This window comes from Chelonia mydas, chromosome 2 (assembly GCF_015237465.2).
Source record: "Chelonia mydas isolate rCheMyd1 chromosome 2, rCheMyd1.pri.v2, whole genome shotgun sequence".
Lineage (NCBI taxonomy): Eukaryota > Metazoa > Chordata > Testudines > Cheloniidae > Chelonia > Chelonia mydas.
This window is the reverse complement of record NC_057850.1, coordinates 10371242-10390308: the sequence shown is the minus strand read 5'-3', so window position 1 is coordinate 10390308 and position 19067 is coordinate 10371242. Positions and strand designations below refer to the sequence as shown.

At 41.9% G+C, this 19067-nt stretch overlaps 1 protein-coding gene and 1 long non-coding RNA gene across 9 annotated transcripts in view; one reads left to right on the top strand and one right to left on the bottom strand.

Moving 5' to 3' along the window:
• Nucleotides 1-15018, bottom strand: part of TRAPPC9 (trafficking protein particle complex subunit 9) — an 806968-nt gene extending 791950 nt beyond the window's left edge. For 6 of the 8 annotated variants that reach the window (XM_043539044.1, XM_037891969.2, XM_043539045.1 and 3 more), the window contains exons 1-2: nucleotides 14780-14995; nucleotides 8346-8946 (exon numbers count right to left, since the gene is read on the bottom strand). In XM_043539044.1, the coding sequence (XP_043394979.1) occupies nucleotides 8346-8929 (584 nt within the window). In that variant the 5' untranslated portion in view covers nucleotides 8930-8946; nucleotides 14780-14995. Of the gene's footprint in view, nucleotides 1-8345; nucleotides 8947-14779 lie in introns of all 8 variants that reach the window. The other 2 variants (XM_037891970.2, XM_043539048.1) reach the window with 1 other exon arrangement.
• Nucleotides 15008-18551, top strand: LOC119565542. The gene is made up of 3 exons (XR_005224230.2): nucleotides 15008-15690; nucleotides 15805-16291; nucleotides 17956-18551. It is a non-coding gene; the product is annotated as an uncharacterized LOC119565542 (long non-coding RNA).
• The last annotated feature ends 516 nt before the right edge of the window (nucleotides 18552-19067 follow it).

Here is a 19067-nt window from a genome sequence, read left to right as displayed (position 1 = left end):
TTCTTTACAAAAGAAGTATCATTACCTCCAATTTACAGAGTGAGAAATTGAAGCAGAGAGGTGACGTTAGTTGCCCAAAGTCACCTAGCCAGTCACTGACGCCAGTAGGAGTAGAACCAGGCCTGCAGAGTCCCACTGCAGTGCCCTATCAACTGGTTCACGCTCCCTCCCCAAGATATACTGCGTTAGGAAATTGTTTACACTGTGGACATGTGGTTTTATATATTCAACACGTAAATACGTTCATTTCCTGCAGCAAAGCCCAGGTATCAATAAATGCTGCTCATATAAAGTAACTGACATCCCCATTAAAAACACCCATTTTTAAATAACTTTATAATTCATTGTTGTTTATGAAGAACTAAGTTATCCAAGTGAACAATTTTTATAGTGGTTACAACAATGTGCAGTTTTTCCAACTTGTGCTTGAATACTATACAAATGTCTCTGCCAAGTGAAAAGGTGAACATTCATGTAAACAAAATCCACCCTCAACACACAGATAAAACTTAATTCACCAGATGCTTGAGGTTTTTGTTTGGTTTTATTTTTAAAGTCACCCAGCTACAAAAAGGGTCAGTAAAAACATTAATTCAGAACTAGACTGAAAAAATGCTAGTCTGTAATCAAATGTATAATACTATATTTATTGCTAAAAAATAAAAATCACTTTTTTGGTGATTTCCTCCAGTGTAAATAAATCATGAAAAATTATTTGTCCCAGCTAGTGATGCTATGTGGCCTGAAATGAAGAAACTGGTGCAAAATCTTACAATACAATAAGGAGGTTATACCTTTTCTTTTTTTTCTTTCGGGGTGGGGGGAAGAAGAGATGCATTGGTTGGTTAATCATGAGTCACCAGTGTTCTGGTTCCCTGTGGTCTAAGCCAATTCCCACATAGTGACAGGGGTTAGAAGTAATTTTCTACGTTCTCTCAGAGGGAGTGGCATGAGCAGAGAGCCATTGTACTTGCTTGCTCTTCCTTTTCCCCCATAATGCAATCCAAGATTTTTGATGGACAGTGACTGCTGAAGACACCAGATGAAAAAGCACCCCATCCACCAGAAATACTGGCCAGTGGTAGCAAGTCCACTAATCCTATCCCAAATCATAAAGGGTGTTGTCACTTACAGGACTACATGGTCTTATGCGATACCCCACAGCTTCACATAACCATTCCAAACCTGAATCTTTGAAGGTTCCCCACGCACTAGAGTTACATGTGGTTGACTACTGCAAGGCTGGCTTACAATGTGCTTTCAAATATAGTTCCATCTTTATGCAGTAGCTCTTATGTTTTTAAGAAACAAAATCCTCTTAAGAAGTAAGAATCAGTATTGTTTTGGGAGCACTGTGGAGTGCCAGTGGAAAACAGAATGCTTGTCTGCTACACACTAAAACAGTTAACACTAACAGCCACTGTAGTGCCTTCATCAAACTTGCTTACCTTATTCTGGGTGTCCACATTTCTGGTTTAACGTCAAGCACCTCATCAACTTGCATGTGCAGGACACAATACATACTTCTGTGCCACTTCTGGGTGATAGAACCAGAAGGCAGAGTCCTGGCCACTTCCATCCCCACCTGATCTCAAGTACATCTGGTGCATATATATTGCAGCCATGCATTTGACTTTATATGCATTGCTCTGTTCCTCCCCTATTTCACTATTTCTCCAGCTAAAATTGCCCAAGGTGACTGCCATAATTATGTGCAAAATTCAGAATGGGCAAAAGTGTTGAATCATTAAATTTCAAACGAGAAGTAAATTTCACCACAAACCATTTAGCAAAAGTTTGGAGGAGTTTCTGATTCTTCAGAACATCAGAAAGCAAACCTGAAGGTTCAAAAACCATGCAAAATGAATTGGCAAAGTTTTCATGCAAAATGCTGCCAAAAAAAAAATTCCCACCAAATTCAATCAATTCCCAATTCCGGTTAGCATGCATAACAACAAATATCACTGTTCATAACATTATTGAGCCTTTAAAAATCCAGCTACAGCATTTAATTTCCATCACTGACAGAACTTTTGAATTTTGAAAACAAACACAGGCAGTAGCTTCATGGCTTTGAAGTTTACAAAATAAAGCAGTTTCCAGAGGTCAGCAGCCATCTCAGCAAATTGTGTGTATTCTACAAAAAAAAAATTCCAGCATTGCCATCAAATAGAATTGCCATATGCTAAAAGAAGTGAACCCATGATAATAACGGTCCAGCGGTAATTCTTAGTTGTACTGGAAAAACATACACAAGCAACACTCAACTATGTAATGAAGACAGAATGAAAAGGCAGCACATGAAAGCTAACTAATTTTAAATATAATCTATCACAGCCTACCTTTTCAGACCCAACAACAAACTCACAGGGCAGTATGAGAGGAAAAAAAGAAAAAGAAAGAAAGGAACAAAACAAAAATTAGAAATATACAAGAACAGAAAAAAATTAAATAGGCACATATACATGTACTCAGATTTCACACAGTTTGACAAAGAGCAGTGAACAAATCCCACCTACTATATGTTAACATTAGAAAAGCAATACATCTACATAGGATATTGGGTGATGAGAGCAAGAACCATGTTAAGTAGATGTCTTATTAGTTCAAAATCAACAATGTAATAGTGCCCGCACTGAGTTGATGTGAATAACAAACATTAAAATAATCTGGGCCCAACAGACTAGAAACACTAGCCTTTTTTTTTTTTTTAATTGAAAACCGGGGAAACCTAGAAAAAGTTATCAAACAGCAGTGGCTGATATGGTCAAGGAGGGAATGACTTCAACAGAAATGGTCTCATACAAGGACTTGAAAACAGAGTACTACACACCGCTTCCTACTTCTCATCTGCTAAGCAAGCATTTTAACCATTTAAGCTAATTCTCCAACACAAATACTGTAATTAGGCTTAGAAGGATTAGATTTTTATCAGTAAATGTCACTAAACATTGATTTTACCATACACACAAACCTATGAAAAAATATTTCCATCAATGATCATCTAAATTTATAAATAGGCAAACTAAGAAAAAGGCTGCTTGAGAAATATCAGAGTATGACTTAAGGATATTTACTTTGTATATTTTGACATGATGTTGACAATTTGTATTTTAACAACTATAAAGCTAATTTTCTGAATCTCAATGTCTGTCAAATAATTTGACTGCCCCACAATTTCCCAACTATGAAGATTTTAAATTGATAGTTTTTAGCCCTTTATTTTTGAACAGATTTTATCCATTGAATTTATTTTAAAAAAAAAATCCAGTTCTGCCAAGCCTACTTGTAATGTTCCCTTGATATCACCACTCTCAGTATAGAACCTGGGAAACAGTATCATCTACCAGGTACACAAGTAAGCTGCTAGAAGAAACAGATCTCAACTCTGCCTTCCTCTCAACAGCATCTAGTGTCTCTGGCCTACAAAGCATGAAATGACTCTTGCCCTAGTTTGTAAGAGCTGCATTTAGGCAGCCAGTTTGGTTACAATAATCATCCACCTCAGTAGCGAATATTACTTCTTGATAATAAATGTGAGTGAAACATGACTGCACTGATCCTAGCCATCTATTCCTAGTCAGCAGGTTAATGTGGTCCAAGCTTATAATGCACAGTCTTTGACGGGAAGTGCGCTAGCCTGAAAGGATATTAATTGAATTGAAGGGTTGAAAATATTCTCTCAGTTGAACGTACATAGGCATTATGGTATGACCAAAAATTACCCTGGCGTGTTTCATCCTGGTGATGTGTAACTCACTAATTTCAGTTGAGATATTTTCTACATTGACATACTAACCCGGCTCATTTGATATGGGGTATATCTCTAGCCTTCAAATGAGTTGGCCTCTGTGAGGGCTTATCAACTGTAATTGCAAATTTGAGAGTTGCAGGGAAAGATATACTTCCCACAGATTAAGCAACAATCTGTAACCAAACGATCAGAGGTGCACTGAGGCATCAAATCCCTTTGTGCAATATTTGGTGATATTCTAATGCAGTCATTTGCATCAAGCCAGGGCAATATTCAGGCCCTAGCAGCAGTTAGCAGTATATAAACTATATGAAGTTAGAACACCTCCTTTTCTCCACTCTCATCTCTTTCTGTGGAGACAATGAGTTCTAACTTGGGGGAAGAGAAACCCCAACCACTGTAAAGAGGCCATCTTTGCCTCCCACCTTTCATCAGTTTGTAGTAGCTGGAAGTACTGAAAAGTGTCTCATGGTTTGTTCCACCATCCAAATAAAGTTAGTCTGGTCTTTCATCATTTAAACTCATAATCTCTACCATCATGTGTGCATACCCTCAAAAATGAGAAAAGAAAAAAAATCTTTCCCTATAGTTTAAAAAAAAGTTGCAATGTACGGCTTTAAACAATGATTCCCATTTGGCTAGTAAATTATAGGCACTATACAACATAACATGCTACATTATAGACACGTTTTATTGTGAGCTAAATAATGAGAAGAAACTGGACTAGCATTTTACCTTTGAAGATCTATGTTCAAATACTCTGACTCAAAAGTGTAAATTAATGTTATGGTTTCAGTCCAGTTCATACATAGGTGATAGTCCTGAGTTTCTGTACAGTAGCCTACAAGAACTGCAATATTACAAGGTAGGTTCAAAGTGCTCTGGAAGATCTGTGCAAAGAAGCCCACAAAGGGTATACTTATTACATCATTTCTGGATCAAGCCAGGGCTGTCAGTCTTTCACTTTCACAAGTAGTGAAAGAATAATAAGACACAAAATGCCTTCATCTTACTTAAATATAAACAAGAATTAATGAGGCTGGGTGTGGGAGGGTTCCAATGCGAAGGGGTATAACTGAATTTTTCTGGGACTATAACTTTCTCAGCTCGACTAAGAAACTGAAAAATTTTGCTAAGAAAGTGACCACAGGTTCCAGCTATTCAGTATATCTTATTTTGCTAAAATATTACCCAAAATGCTAATTTGAACAGAAACTTTTAAACACCTTTCATGTGCAATTTAAATATAATCCAGATGTTTTACAACACAATCAAAAACGCCAGCGCAAAATAACGCTGAACAAAAAAAATTTGGAAATTATGGTTTATCAAGTCTTTCTGGTGTAATTTATGATAGAAGTTGGAATACTTACTGTCTTCTTAACGACATAGTGATGCTAACTGCAGAAACACTGTAGTTAAAAGGCACCCATTGCTTGAACCAATTTAAAAGCTACTCCCTACAGTAACTCCTCGCTTAACGTTGTTGTAGTTATGTTCCTGAAAAATGCTACTTTAAGCAAAACAATGTTAAGCGAATCCAATTTCCCCAAAAGAATTAATGTAAATGGGGGGATTAGATTCCAGGGAAATCTTTTTCGCCACACAAAAGACATAATATACATATACAGTATCATTTTTAAATAATTGTAAACAATTTAATACTGTACTCACTAATGATGACTGAGAAGCTTGGTTGACGCAGGGGCATAGTGGGGTGGGGGAGCGGTAGCTTGCCCCGCTCCGCCCACCCAGTGTTCCTGCCAGACAGCGGGAGTGGGGTCTTGCCCCATTCCACCCACCCGGGGCTCCTGCTGGGGAGCCGGGTCGGGGGCTTGCCCACTCCCCGGCTGGAATGCCCCCCCATGCCCCGACCGAGCTCCCCGACTGGTACGCCCAGCAGAGCGAGCCGAACAACCTTATAATGGAAAACTGCGTGACTTTAAACGAGTATGTTCTCTAATAGATCAGAAACCTAACAATGTTAACCAGGACGACTTTTAAGTGCAGAGTTACTGTATTACATCAGGTTCAGCATGGCGATATGAGCACCTAAGATACCACTAAAACTGTAAGCCAATGTGTCCAAAGCATGTACTACACCAGAGCTGGAATGGAAGGTCCCACTGGCAACTTGCCAAGAACAACTGTTTCGGTTTTAAGCACATGTAACAAATGAAAACTAAATGCAACAATGCATGTCTGCTTGGATCTACACTTTGCTGTTTGAGTTCCCTACCGTTTTAGAATTTCATGGGTCACATTTGGCCCTGGGACTGCACTATAATCACCTCTAGTAAATAACCATTTTGGCATAACACCTTTAACTTTTGGAAACAAGTATTCTGTTACATTACACACAGTGTAAAGGGGCTCATTTAACGTCAAGTATCAGCGGGGTAGCCGTGTTAGTCTTTAAGGTGCCATCGGACTCCTTGGTGTTTTTGTGGATACAGACTAACAGATTTATTTGGGCATAAGCTTTTTTACCCACGAAAGCTTATGACCAAATAAATCGGTTAGTCTTCAAGGTACCACCGGACTCCTTGGTGTTTTCATCTCATGTCACTTTATTCTGAAGTGATTAGCGCCACAAATACTGTTGAAAGTTTTTAGACAATACTCCTAAAGAAGTTTTATTTTATTCAAAAATAGGAATTCTATTGCCCTGACCTTGTCACTATGTTCAGCCTAGACCAGTGGTTCCCAAACTTTAACAACCTGTGAACCCCTTTCACTAAAATGTCAAGTCTCATGAACCCCCTCCTAAAAATGAATATTTCCAGGGATTTTCTCCTTTACCCGAGTATAAATTATAAAAGCAGTGATCTTAGAAATATAAAATTAGTGTTTATGACAGGCTTATTATACACTATTATTTATCATTACAGTATTTTTATTACATTATGAAAACGGCAACACTCTTCCAAGAGCTCACTTTTGTAGCTTGTGTTTCATTGAGGAGTATCAGATGTGAAACAGCATGAAGGTATTTCAGAAGCCAACGCAAAGAGTTTCTCCTACACAAGCATTCAGGTCTTGAACAGTCCAGGCAAAGAACACACATTACAACAAAGCTTAAACTTGTTCTTCATAATAATTTTAAAAACAATACTAGCTGCGGATTTAATTTTAAAAACCAACAAAAAAATATCCACCTCCCTTTCCATTTCTTATAAGGAGTCTTGAAGTTTAAATCTTCTCAGTGTGATAGATATGCTTGCTTTGATCTGCTTAGCTCTTGGAAGTCCAGGGGCTCCGTGCTGCTGGCCCCATGCTGCACGGGATCCCTAGGGGCAGCTCTGTCTGCCATCAGGGAATTCCCCCCCCCCGAGAACTCCCTGTAACATTTTACGAACCCCAGTTTGGGAACCACTGGCTAGACCAACAGTCTACAGCTGAGTAATGCATCGCCTACATGGGTTTGTCTACTTTACAGAATTTTACTACCTGTACACAGTACGAAGAATTGAGTTACATGACAATATTGACCATGACAAATCACATTCAGTATCAGACAGTTAAACCCTTCTAGGACCAGCCAGAAAGTTGAGGGAGATGCAGAGTAACTAAGCAGCAGAGACACACACACCCTAGGTAGCAACCTGTAGCATGTACACCAGAGTAGATTTAGTGGTGGCCTACAAATTTAATCAGACCCCTAACCGCACAATGTTGATGTAACGACAGAGTCCCTAAACAGCTAAAGTACCCTGTTAAAAGTTTCAGCACTCTCTCCTTCCCCAGCAGCTGGAAGGAGTGGGGGTTAGCGTCTCATTTGGGTTTTGCCCCTGAGCAGTGAAACACCCAAGGTCTTTCACACCTGTCTCTGGCTAGCTGGTTTATTTCTCTAGCTAACAGGTGTCTGGTAAAACTTCCAAACCCTATGGCTGGAAGGCATGGATAGAGATGGCTGGGAAATATTGATGGGATGTTAGAAACGTACAGTATAGAGAAAGGTTTCAGGGCTGTGGTGGAAGAAGAAAGGAATAGTGAGAAAATATGAGAATAGGGAACAGAACACAAAGTAAGAGAGAGAAAGAAATGAGAGGAGGGAAAGAGAAGGAGGAAACGAATACTTAAGACAATTCACAAAGATAGACCATAGTTCTATTATAAGAATGCAAAAGAAGTGGAGGGAAGACAGTAAGGAATGTAGTAAATAGGGTCAGTCAGATAGTACACAGCAAAATATGTAAAATTAATTTTACTACAGTTTATTGATCAATTTAATACATTAATTTATAATATTCATCCAGTTCTAGAGCTAGTCAAATTCCATTCAGCAAAAATATAACTAGAAGTAGCATCTGTCAAACCTATTCAATTACTTTTTTAATAAACTATTTGACGAGCCCTACAAATTAAATTTAAAAATATGAATAGAAAGTTAATTAACAAGGTAAGAAAATTAAATATATAGTCCACTAGTAAATAAAGTAAGTTCCCTTACATTACAGAAGATACAGCCTTGAGGAAGCGGTGTTATTGGTGCCACAGGCATTTCTTTACGAGGACTAATAGGCTTAGTCCTTGAGCTAGCATCAGGTAAATTTTTCAAGCCCTGTTAGGTTGTAAATAAGCTACTTACCTACTATCAGTATCCAGACCTACAAAGTCCTTTTTTTCAAAAGGGACACACAGAAGTGGGATCTTGTCACCAGATTTATCAGTGGCCCTGTCAAGACGTTTGGATTCCAGTACAATGAAGAGAGATTCAATAAAATCTTCTATTCTCTTCTCCACAGTTTCACACTCATCGTAACTAGGGTAAAATGCCACATCTGTGCGGGGCTGCTCTGCAACCTCTCCTTGAAGCCCAAAGACAAACAATCGGGAATCATAGAGTGTAGAACCATATATTTCCTTCTGAAGGTGGAATTTTTCAAAAGTTTGGGGCCAATCCTTTGCAGAGGAACAGTCTGTTATGATTATGAGCCCCACAACCTTCCGATGTGTCTGAAAATCCCCCCATTCATTGTTTTCCGGAGGGTAATGATGTCTATAGCGGATATATAGCACACGCTGGGAGTCACGAACATTAATCTGACTCACGGTTGAAATTCGTTTGTAGATCCTAAAAAAGTTTTCTTCAGGGACAATCCCAACTGGCTGGACCACAACCAGGAGAGTTTGATGGTCCTCAGCACACTGCATGTAGTCAGGAACGCTCATTATGCATCAATTATAGTCTAATAAAAAGAAAAAATATTAATTATTTTCAGAGGAGTGGATGGCACTTGGAAAAAAAAAAGTCAGGGTGCAGACACCTAACGAGTCTGCACCCTGCGGTCTCAATCCTAAAACCCTTTGTCACAGAAAGCAGAGCTAAAACCCCCATTCAGAAATAAAAATCCATAAATAAGACGAGGCTAAAGTATAACCTATCGTTGCTATCCTTGTCCTTCCTATACCTCACTTGCCTCGTTTGTTATCCCTTAATGGGTTATGTTTAATTTAGAGCCTAATCTTGCAAACACTTATGCACATGCTTGACATTAAGCATATGAGTAGTTCCATTGACTACACAGAGATTACTCACATAAAACAAGGCATTTGCATGAATGATTGCAGGCTCTGGGCCTAAATTAGTAAGTGTTATCTATGGAAGTACTACCACTGGCAACAATTACATGCATTATTCAAAACTGTTTTCAATTCCATAAGCTACCATGCTAGTTGTTTGAGGGAGCAAAGACTGGAAAGAAGTTAGTAGAGGTCAGCTATGGACAATATTAAACAAATTTTTAACTCAACTTCAAGAATGACAAAAATACATACAGAAATATTTCTAAAAGCAGATTTTCCTAAAATGCTGTATCTGCTGCAAAAGAATGGTGCTACCTAAACACGTTTTGCATTCCCCCATCCTGCCATTACAGTTTTATATTTCTGAGGAAATAAATGAAAGAACTGTAGAGAAAGGGACAAAGGTAAAGGAAAAAAGGGTAAAGGATCTGTCATGTATTACAAATGGCTCCAGGGGTTTGAAAAAGAATCATATCCAGTACTGTCAACCTTCTTTCCAAAGAAGAAATCTTACTGTTTATTATACAACAAGATATAATTAGAGTTTAAACATTTCAATGTAGGTAAAAGCAAGATAAATTAACCTAGGGCAATAAAAAAAAGTTGGTATCCTGACTGAGCACCTCCTTTACAAGTTTCATTCCAACATAATTTGAAATGGTAAAGATACTAAACCCTGCAAAATAGTTTAATAATGCAAACTCTAACCCTAATAATACTCGACATCCGACAGAATTTTATTTCTTTCTATCCCTATTTTATGCCACACACATTTTCTGTTATCTGAGTGCTGGCTGACTCCAATACAAACTTTAATACTGAACACTTCCAGATCACATATGTATGTTACAAACTCTCTCAAAGTCATTCCAGATACTGCTGTTTTATCTCCACATCACTACAAGTTAAACCACCACTATAGGAGGGACCATACTCTGCTTTACTTTCCTCTTTCTACTAATTCTGCAGCAAACTTATGCTGTCTATTGCCAAAGATAAACTGAACACACAAAAGGGGTAATTTCTGACATGCTGGCGCAGCCATTGCACTGTTTTAAAAAACGTAATATAAAAAACGAGACTTGGAGAGCTCACAAATAAAGCAAGGCAATGTAGAAATTAAGAGGCAAGACAGAAGGTGATGAAAACCAGAGTAGGAAGAAAATAACCATTCAAGAATTCATAAAGTTTAAATAAAAGACCTTCCTTTTTGGAGCTATGAGGGCTAAAATGCCCCTTAAATTTATTTACAAAGCAAATCCTACATAACATTGTTAATATCTAATTTATGTAACTGTATTCTTAAGACATGTTGAAACACTGCAATAATTAAAGAGAAATACTGATTTTATATTCATATTACTTTCCCCCACCAGGATTAGAGCTCCCTTGGGCTAAGTACTATTGAAACACATACAAAGACACAGGCCTGGCCTAAAGAGCTTACAAGTGCCAAAGCTAAGCAAAAAGAGGCAGCGATCATGTATGTATAGAACAATTAAAAAGTTGTGCACTACTGTAACAGTGTGCAGGAGAACCCAAGTACATGACAAAGACTATTCTAGAACTCAAACATTACGTTTTAGCTTTGATATTTTATTCAACTACTGAAAGCCCATGCTGTGACACAAGGGTAGCAGTTAGGCCAAGTAATCCACCATATGTGCAGTCTCCCTCAGACAACCAATGAGGCTGTTGCATGAAAGTTTGCTGTAGAGTAAGGGTGATGATTGATGGAGTTAGGTCTGATATCACAATTGTCTATGACACTTGGCCTGGAATATATGCATGCCTCACTGCAGCTGTACAGTGCACAAGTTCTCAGAATGACTGAGAACTTAAAAATTGGACAACAAAAGCCCACGAATCCCAATGATGATTGAACCTGGTGATATTCTAAACCAAAAGAGCTCTCAACCATATTTGTAGCCATTTCCATCGCTTCACATTGACTCAGAGACACTCTGCCACTCTCACTTTGAAGCCTAATCCTGAAATTTATCATACAGATTACAAAATTTCCAGTCAACAGATCTTACAAACAATAACATTGTTTAGAGAGCTATGCCTTTAGAGACTACAGTTATGTTATCCTAAAAATTCATTCGGGTGAAAAAGTGGAAAATTACTGCCCTCTAACTTTAATCTAGTTACTTCTGCAACACTCTGGGTTTGTTTCTTTGTTTTGCAGGGGGGAAGGGGATTTAACTTGGTCATTACTAAACTCAATTCTTGATCCTGAAAGGTGTTCAGCATCTCCTGACAAATACTAAGCACCCACAAGAGGGGATGATGATCTGAAGCACCTCACAAGTTCATGCCCTAAAAACTTGGAAAGGGGGCAAGTAGAGGGGAGACTCATGCTCACAAATTATGCCAGAGAATGAAGTAGTGCCCACAGCAATTATTTTCAATCATTATATGATATGACCTAGAGGTCTATAAAAATCATGAATGGTGTTGAAAAAGTGAATAGAGAAGTGTCATTTACCCTTCCCTATAATACAAAAAGCAGGGGTCACCCCCATTAAATTAAAAGGCAGCAGATTTAATTCAAACAAAAAGTACTTTTTCATACTTGTACAATTAACCTGTGGAACTCATTGCCATGGGGTGATGTGATGGCCAAAAGTTTAACTGGGTTCAGAAAAGAACTAGGTAAGTTCATGGAGGATAGGTCCATCAATGGCTATTAGCCAAGGTGGTCAGGAATACAACCAGATGCTCACAGCAACCCTAAACTTTTAACTGCCAGAAGGGAAAGATAGGGATGGAACTCTCCATGGAGAGTGTACAGAACAGGGCAAATCTGAAGTTCCAGTACTGTTGACTGTTAAAGACAACATACTGGGCTAGACGGACCATTGGTCTGACCTAATATGGCTACTCTTTCTTATTCCAAATCCAGGTAGGACCTGGGGCTGCAACCACAACATACGCTCGAGGAAAAAAAAAATCTTTGTATTATTACCTAATAAAACACCCAAATGTTAAGTTTATGTACTCAAGCAAATTATTAGAGGGGAGGGATCTCTCAGTGGTTTGAGCACTGGCCTGCTAAACCGAGGGTTGTGAGTTCAATCCTTGAGGGGGCCATTTAGGTATCAGGGGCAAAAATTGGGGATTGGTCCTGCTTTGAGCAGGGGGTTGGACTAGATGACCTCCTGAGGTCCCTTCCAAACCTGTGATTCTATTTTGAGAAAGTTATACTGGCTCCCTGTTAAATATCATTATGAGGTCAGTTCATGTTAACTGTTACTGGACAGCACTAATACTGTCCCTTATCACAGTATACCCCATTCAGGGCAGAGTTTTAAGGGCTTGTCTGCACTTAAAACACTACACCTGTGCCACTGTAGCACTTCAGTGAGTCGACGGGGAGGGCTTCTACCATCCATGTAGATAATCCACCTTCCCGAGAGGCAGTAATTAGGTTGATGGGAAAATTTTCCCATGGACCTAGCACCGTCTACAGTGGTGGTTAGGTTGATTTAACCTCATTGTTCAGGGGTGTGGCTTTTTCATACCCCTGAGAGACACAGTTATATAAATCTAATTTCCTAGTGTAGACCATGCCAAAGACCCTGGTATAGTATTCCTTGCTTGACAACTAAGGACTTGTCTACACTTACATTTTATAGTTCTATAACTTGCTGGCTCAGGGGTGTGAAAAAGCACCCCAGAGTGCAACAAGACTGAGCACTTTAAAGCACTAGTGTAGACAGGCTCTGAGCGCTGGGAGCCACACTCCTAGTGCTCGGAGCTAATCCCCTCGTAGAGGTGGATTACCAGGAGCGCTGGGAGACCGGTCTCCCAGCGCTCCCACATGACCACACTCACACTTCAAAGCGCTGCCGCGGGAGCGTTCCCGCAGAAGCACTTTTAAGTTTACAGTGTAGCCATGCCCTAAGCCTGGTCTATGCTAAGAATTTACACTGGTATGGCTACATTTGTAAGGAGTGTGAAAAATACACACCCCTGAGAGATGTAGCTATACAGACCTAACACCTGGTGTAGACAGCCATTGGTGTCCTGTAAGGGTAGATAGTGTCTACACTGAAGCACAACAGCTTACCCTTAGATTTGCCATTCCTTCTCTGTGGTGCACCTTGTGGAACCATTTATCACTGTGCAAAGTGGGTGTAAAACATTTCCAAATAAGAATGACAGAACTTTACACCTACTTTGCACAGTGATAAACGGTTCCACAAGGTGCAGAACAGCAGTGATTTAGACGCAGGAGCCATTTGACCTTTATGATAGTTTATACATTTTGTTAGGTGGGCAAGACAGCTTATTACTTTTTCCTTTTTACATAAACACTTCACTTCTCTCTCAGCTGAACTGTCTAACATTGACACCCCCCCATTCTTGCTGAGTTTTAAGTTCAAACCAAGCAGAAGTTATCATCCACCTGTGAATTTTTAGAAGGGGGGCCAGGACAAGCTAATAACCGATACCAACATGCAGCTCAAAAGTACAAGTAGTGTAGGAAAAGATGATTTGTTTATTTATTCTACAAACTAGTACTCAAACTAAGTTTGAAACAACTGTCAAGCTGGGCGGGGTTTCCTTGAGTTATTCAGGCTGGGAAATGTTTACATCTGTACTTTAGTTTTCACCCTTTATGCTCTTTACTTGCCACATTTGCCTTCAGCTTGGGCAACAAAATAGACCAGCCAATTTCACTTTTTCACAGTGGCTCAGATTCAGGAGGGACTACAGCTGTCCGAAAAGGCTGTTCCCACTGTACAACGCTCTAGCAGATAAACCCCAGGGGACCAGAACCACTGCTGTCCAAGGAAACTATGGTGGGAGGAGTGGGGGATGATGGAAGTCCAACAGGAAGCAAGTGAGGGCAGGGCAAGGAGGAGCAATGGGAAGAGGGGTACAGTGCAGGAAAGGGCAGGGCCCAGGCACCTGGGGGGACGGCACCAGGGAAAAGGCAGGCTGCTTAAGTTGGGAGAAGGAGGGCACCCAAGAAAGGGCAGGGGCTCTGGTTAGGAGCGACCCCAGGGAACAGGGCACCAAGGGTGGGGGGCAGGGATCACAGGGCAGGGATCACAGCTGGCAGGGGACAGGGCGCTGAGGAAGGGAGAGCACCAGGAAAAGGGCAGGAGGGAGCATGGGACAGGGCACCAAGGAAGGGGGGGCAACAGGAAAAGGGCAAAGAACCCAGTTGGGGGGGACCCAGGGGACTGTGCACCAAGGAAAGGGGGCCCAAGTAAAAGGGCAGGGGCCCAGTTAGGGAGGATCCCGGTGGACAGGGCGGCGAGGAAGTGGGGCCCAAGGAAAAGGGCAGGGGCCCGGTTAGGGAGGATCCCGGGGGACAGGGCGCCGAGGGAGGAGGGCACAAGGAAAAGGGTGGAGGCCCCAGCTGCGGGGGGCACCCCGGGGGACAGGACTCCCTAGGTATGAACGGAGGGCAGCTGCCGCTTGGCGCCCCCAGCAGAAGCCCACCCGGGCGCACCCTCGACCAGTCCCGTCCACACTCACAGCGCAGGCTCCGCCGCGGGACCCGGCGTCAATTCAAATCCCCCCGCCCGGGATGAGGAAGGAGGGGGCGGGTAACGCGACGCGGGTCGCGGACACTCACAGCCCCAGCAGGAACCGACTCCGCCTCCTCCTCCAGCCCGGCTCACAGAAATGCGGGAGGAGCGGAACTGACGCCAACGGCAGCCCGGAGCCTCGCCCGGCCCAGGAGAGCGGCAAAACGGCGCATGCGCATGCCAGCCCCGAGTCTTTTGCGGTCTTCCACCTGCTGTTGCTCCTGAGAACGAGGCTACCGGCAAGGCGGGGGGAGGGGAGGCGGTGTGAGAGCCGTCCCAGGGGCTGAGAGAGGTGGGCGGGGGGGCGCCGAGGCTGCTGGGTTACCCGGTGGTTTGGCTGGAGCCAGCGGCTGAGACTGAGGGGTTGTTCCAGGGGTGGCTGTCGTTTGTGTCCTGAGCCCCCATAAACAGACCCGGACCCCCCCGTGCCTGGTGTTATACAGACACAAAACAAAGACAGTCCCTGCTTCAGAGAGCTTACAAGGGCGTTACCATGGGGACAGGAGTTTCCAGCCCCATCTCGTCGGGACAAGACCGTGCCCATGCTCGCTGCTCTCAGCCCCCCCGCCATGGCCCCAGCCAGGGCAGGGGGGAGGCTGAGAGCTCGCTTGGGGCCACTGGAAAAGCTCTGTGACTGTGCTCCTGGCCCCGGCCCGCCTCCTTACCCCTGTCTGTGTCCGGTCCCCTGCCCCCCACCCCCATCACACTGTGGTAGTGTCAAGTAAGTTATCACGATTTTTGGTGACTACTGTTCTGTCTAGTGAAGACGGAGCGATCAAAAAGGAGTTATGCCTGGAATTACGTCACAAAAATAGCAGAAGACACCGTTAAATGTAGACTGTGTCATACAGACCTGAGGTATGCAAACAGCACCAGAGCAATGCTGGACCATTTGAGGATGAAACATCGCTCTGTTTCATGTGATAAAGAAGGCAAAAATCAAACAATGCTAACCGCGTTTGTTTCTGGCAGGTCAAGAAAATGCAACACACAACGTGAGGAAAAACTAACAGAGTTGTTGTGCGCCATGATCACTACAGATATGCTGCCTGTAAGTGTCGTTGACAGTACAGATTTTCAGGCATGAGTTGAAGAGTTTTGTAGAACCTGAATACTGTGTGCCTGTGAGACAGAAAATAACCTCTCGACTAGAGAAGTGCTATGAAGACTGTGTGAAGTCTGTTTGGGAAAAATTGGAAAACACCGTTAAAGTAGCTTTCACCACTGAATGCTGGGCAGCATTAACTACAGAAAGCTTCATGACTGTCACTTGCCATTATATTGAAAATTGGGAACTTCGATCTGCAGTTGTACAAACCGAAAGTATGGCAGAATGATATACCGCGGAACACCTTGCTGAAAAATTAAATGCTACAGTGGAAAGATGGGGTCTGGCAGACCGTGTCTCGGTGTGCATACACGATAATGAAAGCAACATTGCGCTCGCCAACACATCAAGGTATGTTACATGGAAATCTGTCAATTGTTTTGCCCATACTTTTCAGCTAGCCATAAATGATGGGTTTTCTTCAAATAGTGTGGATCGTGCTGTTGCAGCTGCAAGTAGATTAGTTGCACACTTCCACTACAGCACCGTGGCTGCAAAAGCACTCAAAAGAAAACACAACTTTAGGTTAAGCAACACCGTGTGATCCAGTCATGTAAAACTCGCTGGAATTCAGTATATGACATGTTCAAAAAACTCAGTGAACAAAGGTGGGCTATGACAGCTGTGCTTTCAGATTGTTTTGTTACAGAGCTATCTCATGCCCAAACACTTCAGCTGCAATATGAGCATTGGCAATTAATAGAGGATATCTTACCACTACTTTCCACTTTAAAATGCATACAACTGCCTTGTCTGCTGAACAGTCAGTGTCAATTTCAAATATTTATCCAATTTGCAACCATCTTCTCCAAACTCACCTCAGAAGCAAAGCTCCTGTCGAAAATGGAAAAGTTGCTGATTTCAAGCTTGCTGTTCATTGCTCTCTGGAGCATTGCATGAAACCCAATGATCCTGCCATAACTGCCAAACCTGCATGTTAGGGGGCTTATTCCTTCACCCACTTACTTCCCTGGTCCTTCTCGCATGAACAGAGAGCAACAATACCCGAAGTCCAAAGGTGCAAACAATTCGATGTTTATTGGGGTGAACTTCCAGCAAGCATGATTCCAGTTTCCTTCCTTAGTATCCTCCTTCCCAGCTCTGACACCACAGAGCCTTACACCTGTGTCCCTGTTCCCATTCCTGCCCTTAGCAAAACATTATTCCAATTTCCTTACCCCCATTCCCTGTTCCCATTTCCCCTCTTTAGCAAAACATTATTCCAATTTCCCCACCCCCATTCCCTGTTTCCATCTCCCCACCCACACACCCACCCCTTCACTTCCTGATTGACTGCAGACTATATAGTAAAACTTGAGTTCGGCTTAGCTATACCTTAACCAATCATTTTCCTGAAATTTAACTAACCAATCCTAACATATTGTAACATGATTATGTAACCAATTATATCCCACCACCTTAATTAGTTTACACCCAGCAAAATTAGTTATACAGCAGACAGGAACCAGACAGAGATTATACAGACAAACAATAGCAAAGTGGGAACTATAATGACAAAACAATACAGAAGTGAGGATTTCACATCCCAACTATTGATAAGTGAGTTCTTGCCAGACAGGATGCTATCAAACTAAGTTTCCTTTTACATTTTCTAGGCACTTCCCTTTCTCTGGAGGTGATAGGCACTATTCAGGACAGGATTGTATTCCTAAGAGCCCAATAGCACCTTCTTTCAATATGACTAGTTTGGAATGTGAGGATGTGACCGTTCGCTTCCCAGCTTATGGCTGCCTCTGCTGCTTAGCCAAAGGACTTAGCCTAAGAACAGGGCCTCAGACTGTCACAGTAAGAGAAGGCTCTTACACCAGGAGACAGTGATTTTGATTCTTTCTTTTATACCTCTATAACTAGCCAAGTGATACGAATACACCTAAATTCTTAAAGTACAGGCCTTTGCAGACAGGCCTGAATATCTATATCCTAACACTGCACTTATTGCCTCCTTGTTAGATCCATGCCATAAACACATGCGGTTTCTTTTGCTTGTTGTCCAGATCGCTGCTAAATCAAAGCTCCTGCAACTTGCGTCCATGTTAGAAATAGAAGAACCTCCACGTACTAGGGCTGAACCAAGCAGTACTGAACCGGATGAGCGGATAGAGCCAGCGCCAAAAAAAATCCATTAAACTGAGAAGAGTGCTATACTGTAGTGATGCTTTTAGGTTAAGATTACACCAAAAAGGAGAATGAGGAGAATGCAGTAGAAAATGAACTGGAAAATTACTTCAGGGAGCCTCGTCCTTCATTGGAATGCAGTCCATTTGAGTGGTGGAAGGTCAATGCATAGCGTTTTCCAAGGCTTGGAAAACTGGCAGAGTTACCTTTGCATTCCAGAAACATCTGTGCGTGCAGAACGTGTGTTTTCCAATGCTGGCCTTACTATTAATCAGCTGTGCACAAGACTGATACCAGAGCATGTAAACATGTTAATTTTTCTTAACAAAAATCAGCAGTAGAGTTGAAATTCTAATTGGACTTTTTATGGTTTTGGACAGCTCGGGGATATTATGTAAAAAGTTAAACAAAAAAGTGGGTTTTACACATAAGACTGTCTATTTTTGTTGTTAATAAAGACAGTTGTCAAAGGTAATATATATGTGCGGTAGATTCATTGTGAACCAGTGGCACGGGAACATTTTCAATAGTGGGGGTGCTTAAAGCCAGCCCCTTTACCCCTATCCATCCCCCCTGGGCTCAGGCTGAGAGCAGGGCCATGTGTCTGGGAGGGGGGTACATGGACAGGGGTAGGGGAGCAGAGGCTGGGGCCACAGCTGGGGAAGGGAGCAGAGGGTTAGATGTTTAATTGCAGTAATTCTTCCTCACATCCATAGTATTAACTTCTTGCTGTATTTAGGTCAGGAAAACAAGGCCATATTGGTAGGACCTTTGGAGTATTTTCACCTTCCAAAAGAAGATTAACCAGAGATCACAAGATCAGTTTCCTTCCATTACAAGATGAAGACTATGGTCATTTGTGCTTCTTAGTTTCTCTAAAAACGCTGCAAGATAGGGTCCCATAAACTTCACCAATAAGTAATATATCTGAACTGACAATCATAGAATATCAGGGTTGGAAGGGACCTCAGGAGGTCATCTAGTCCAACCC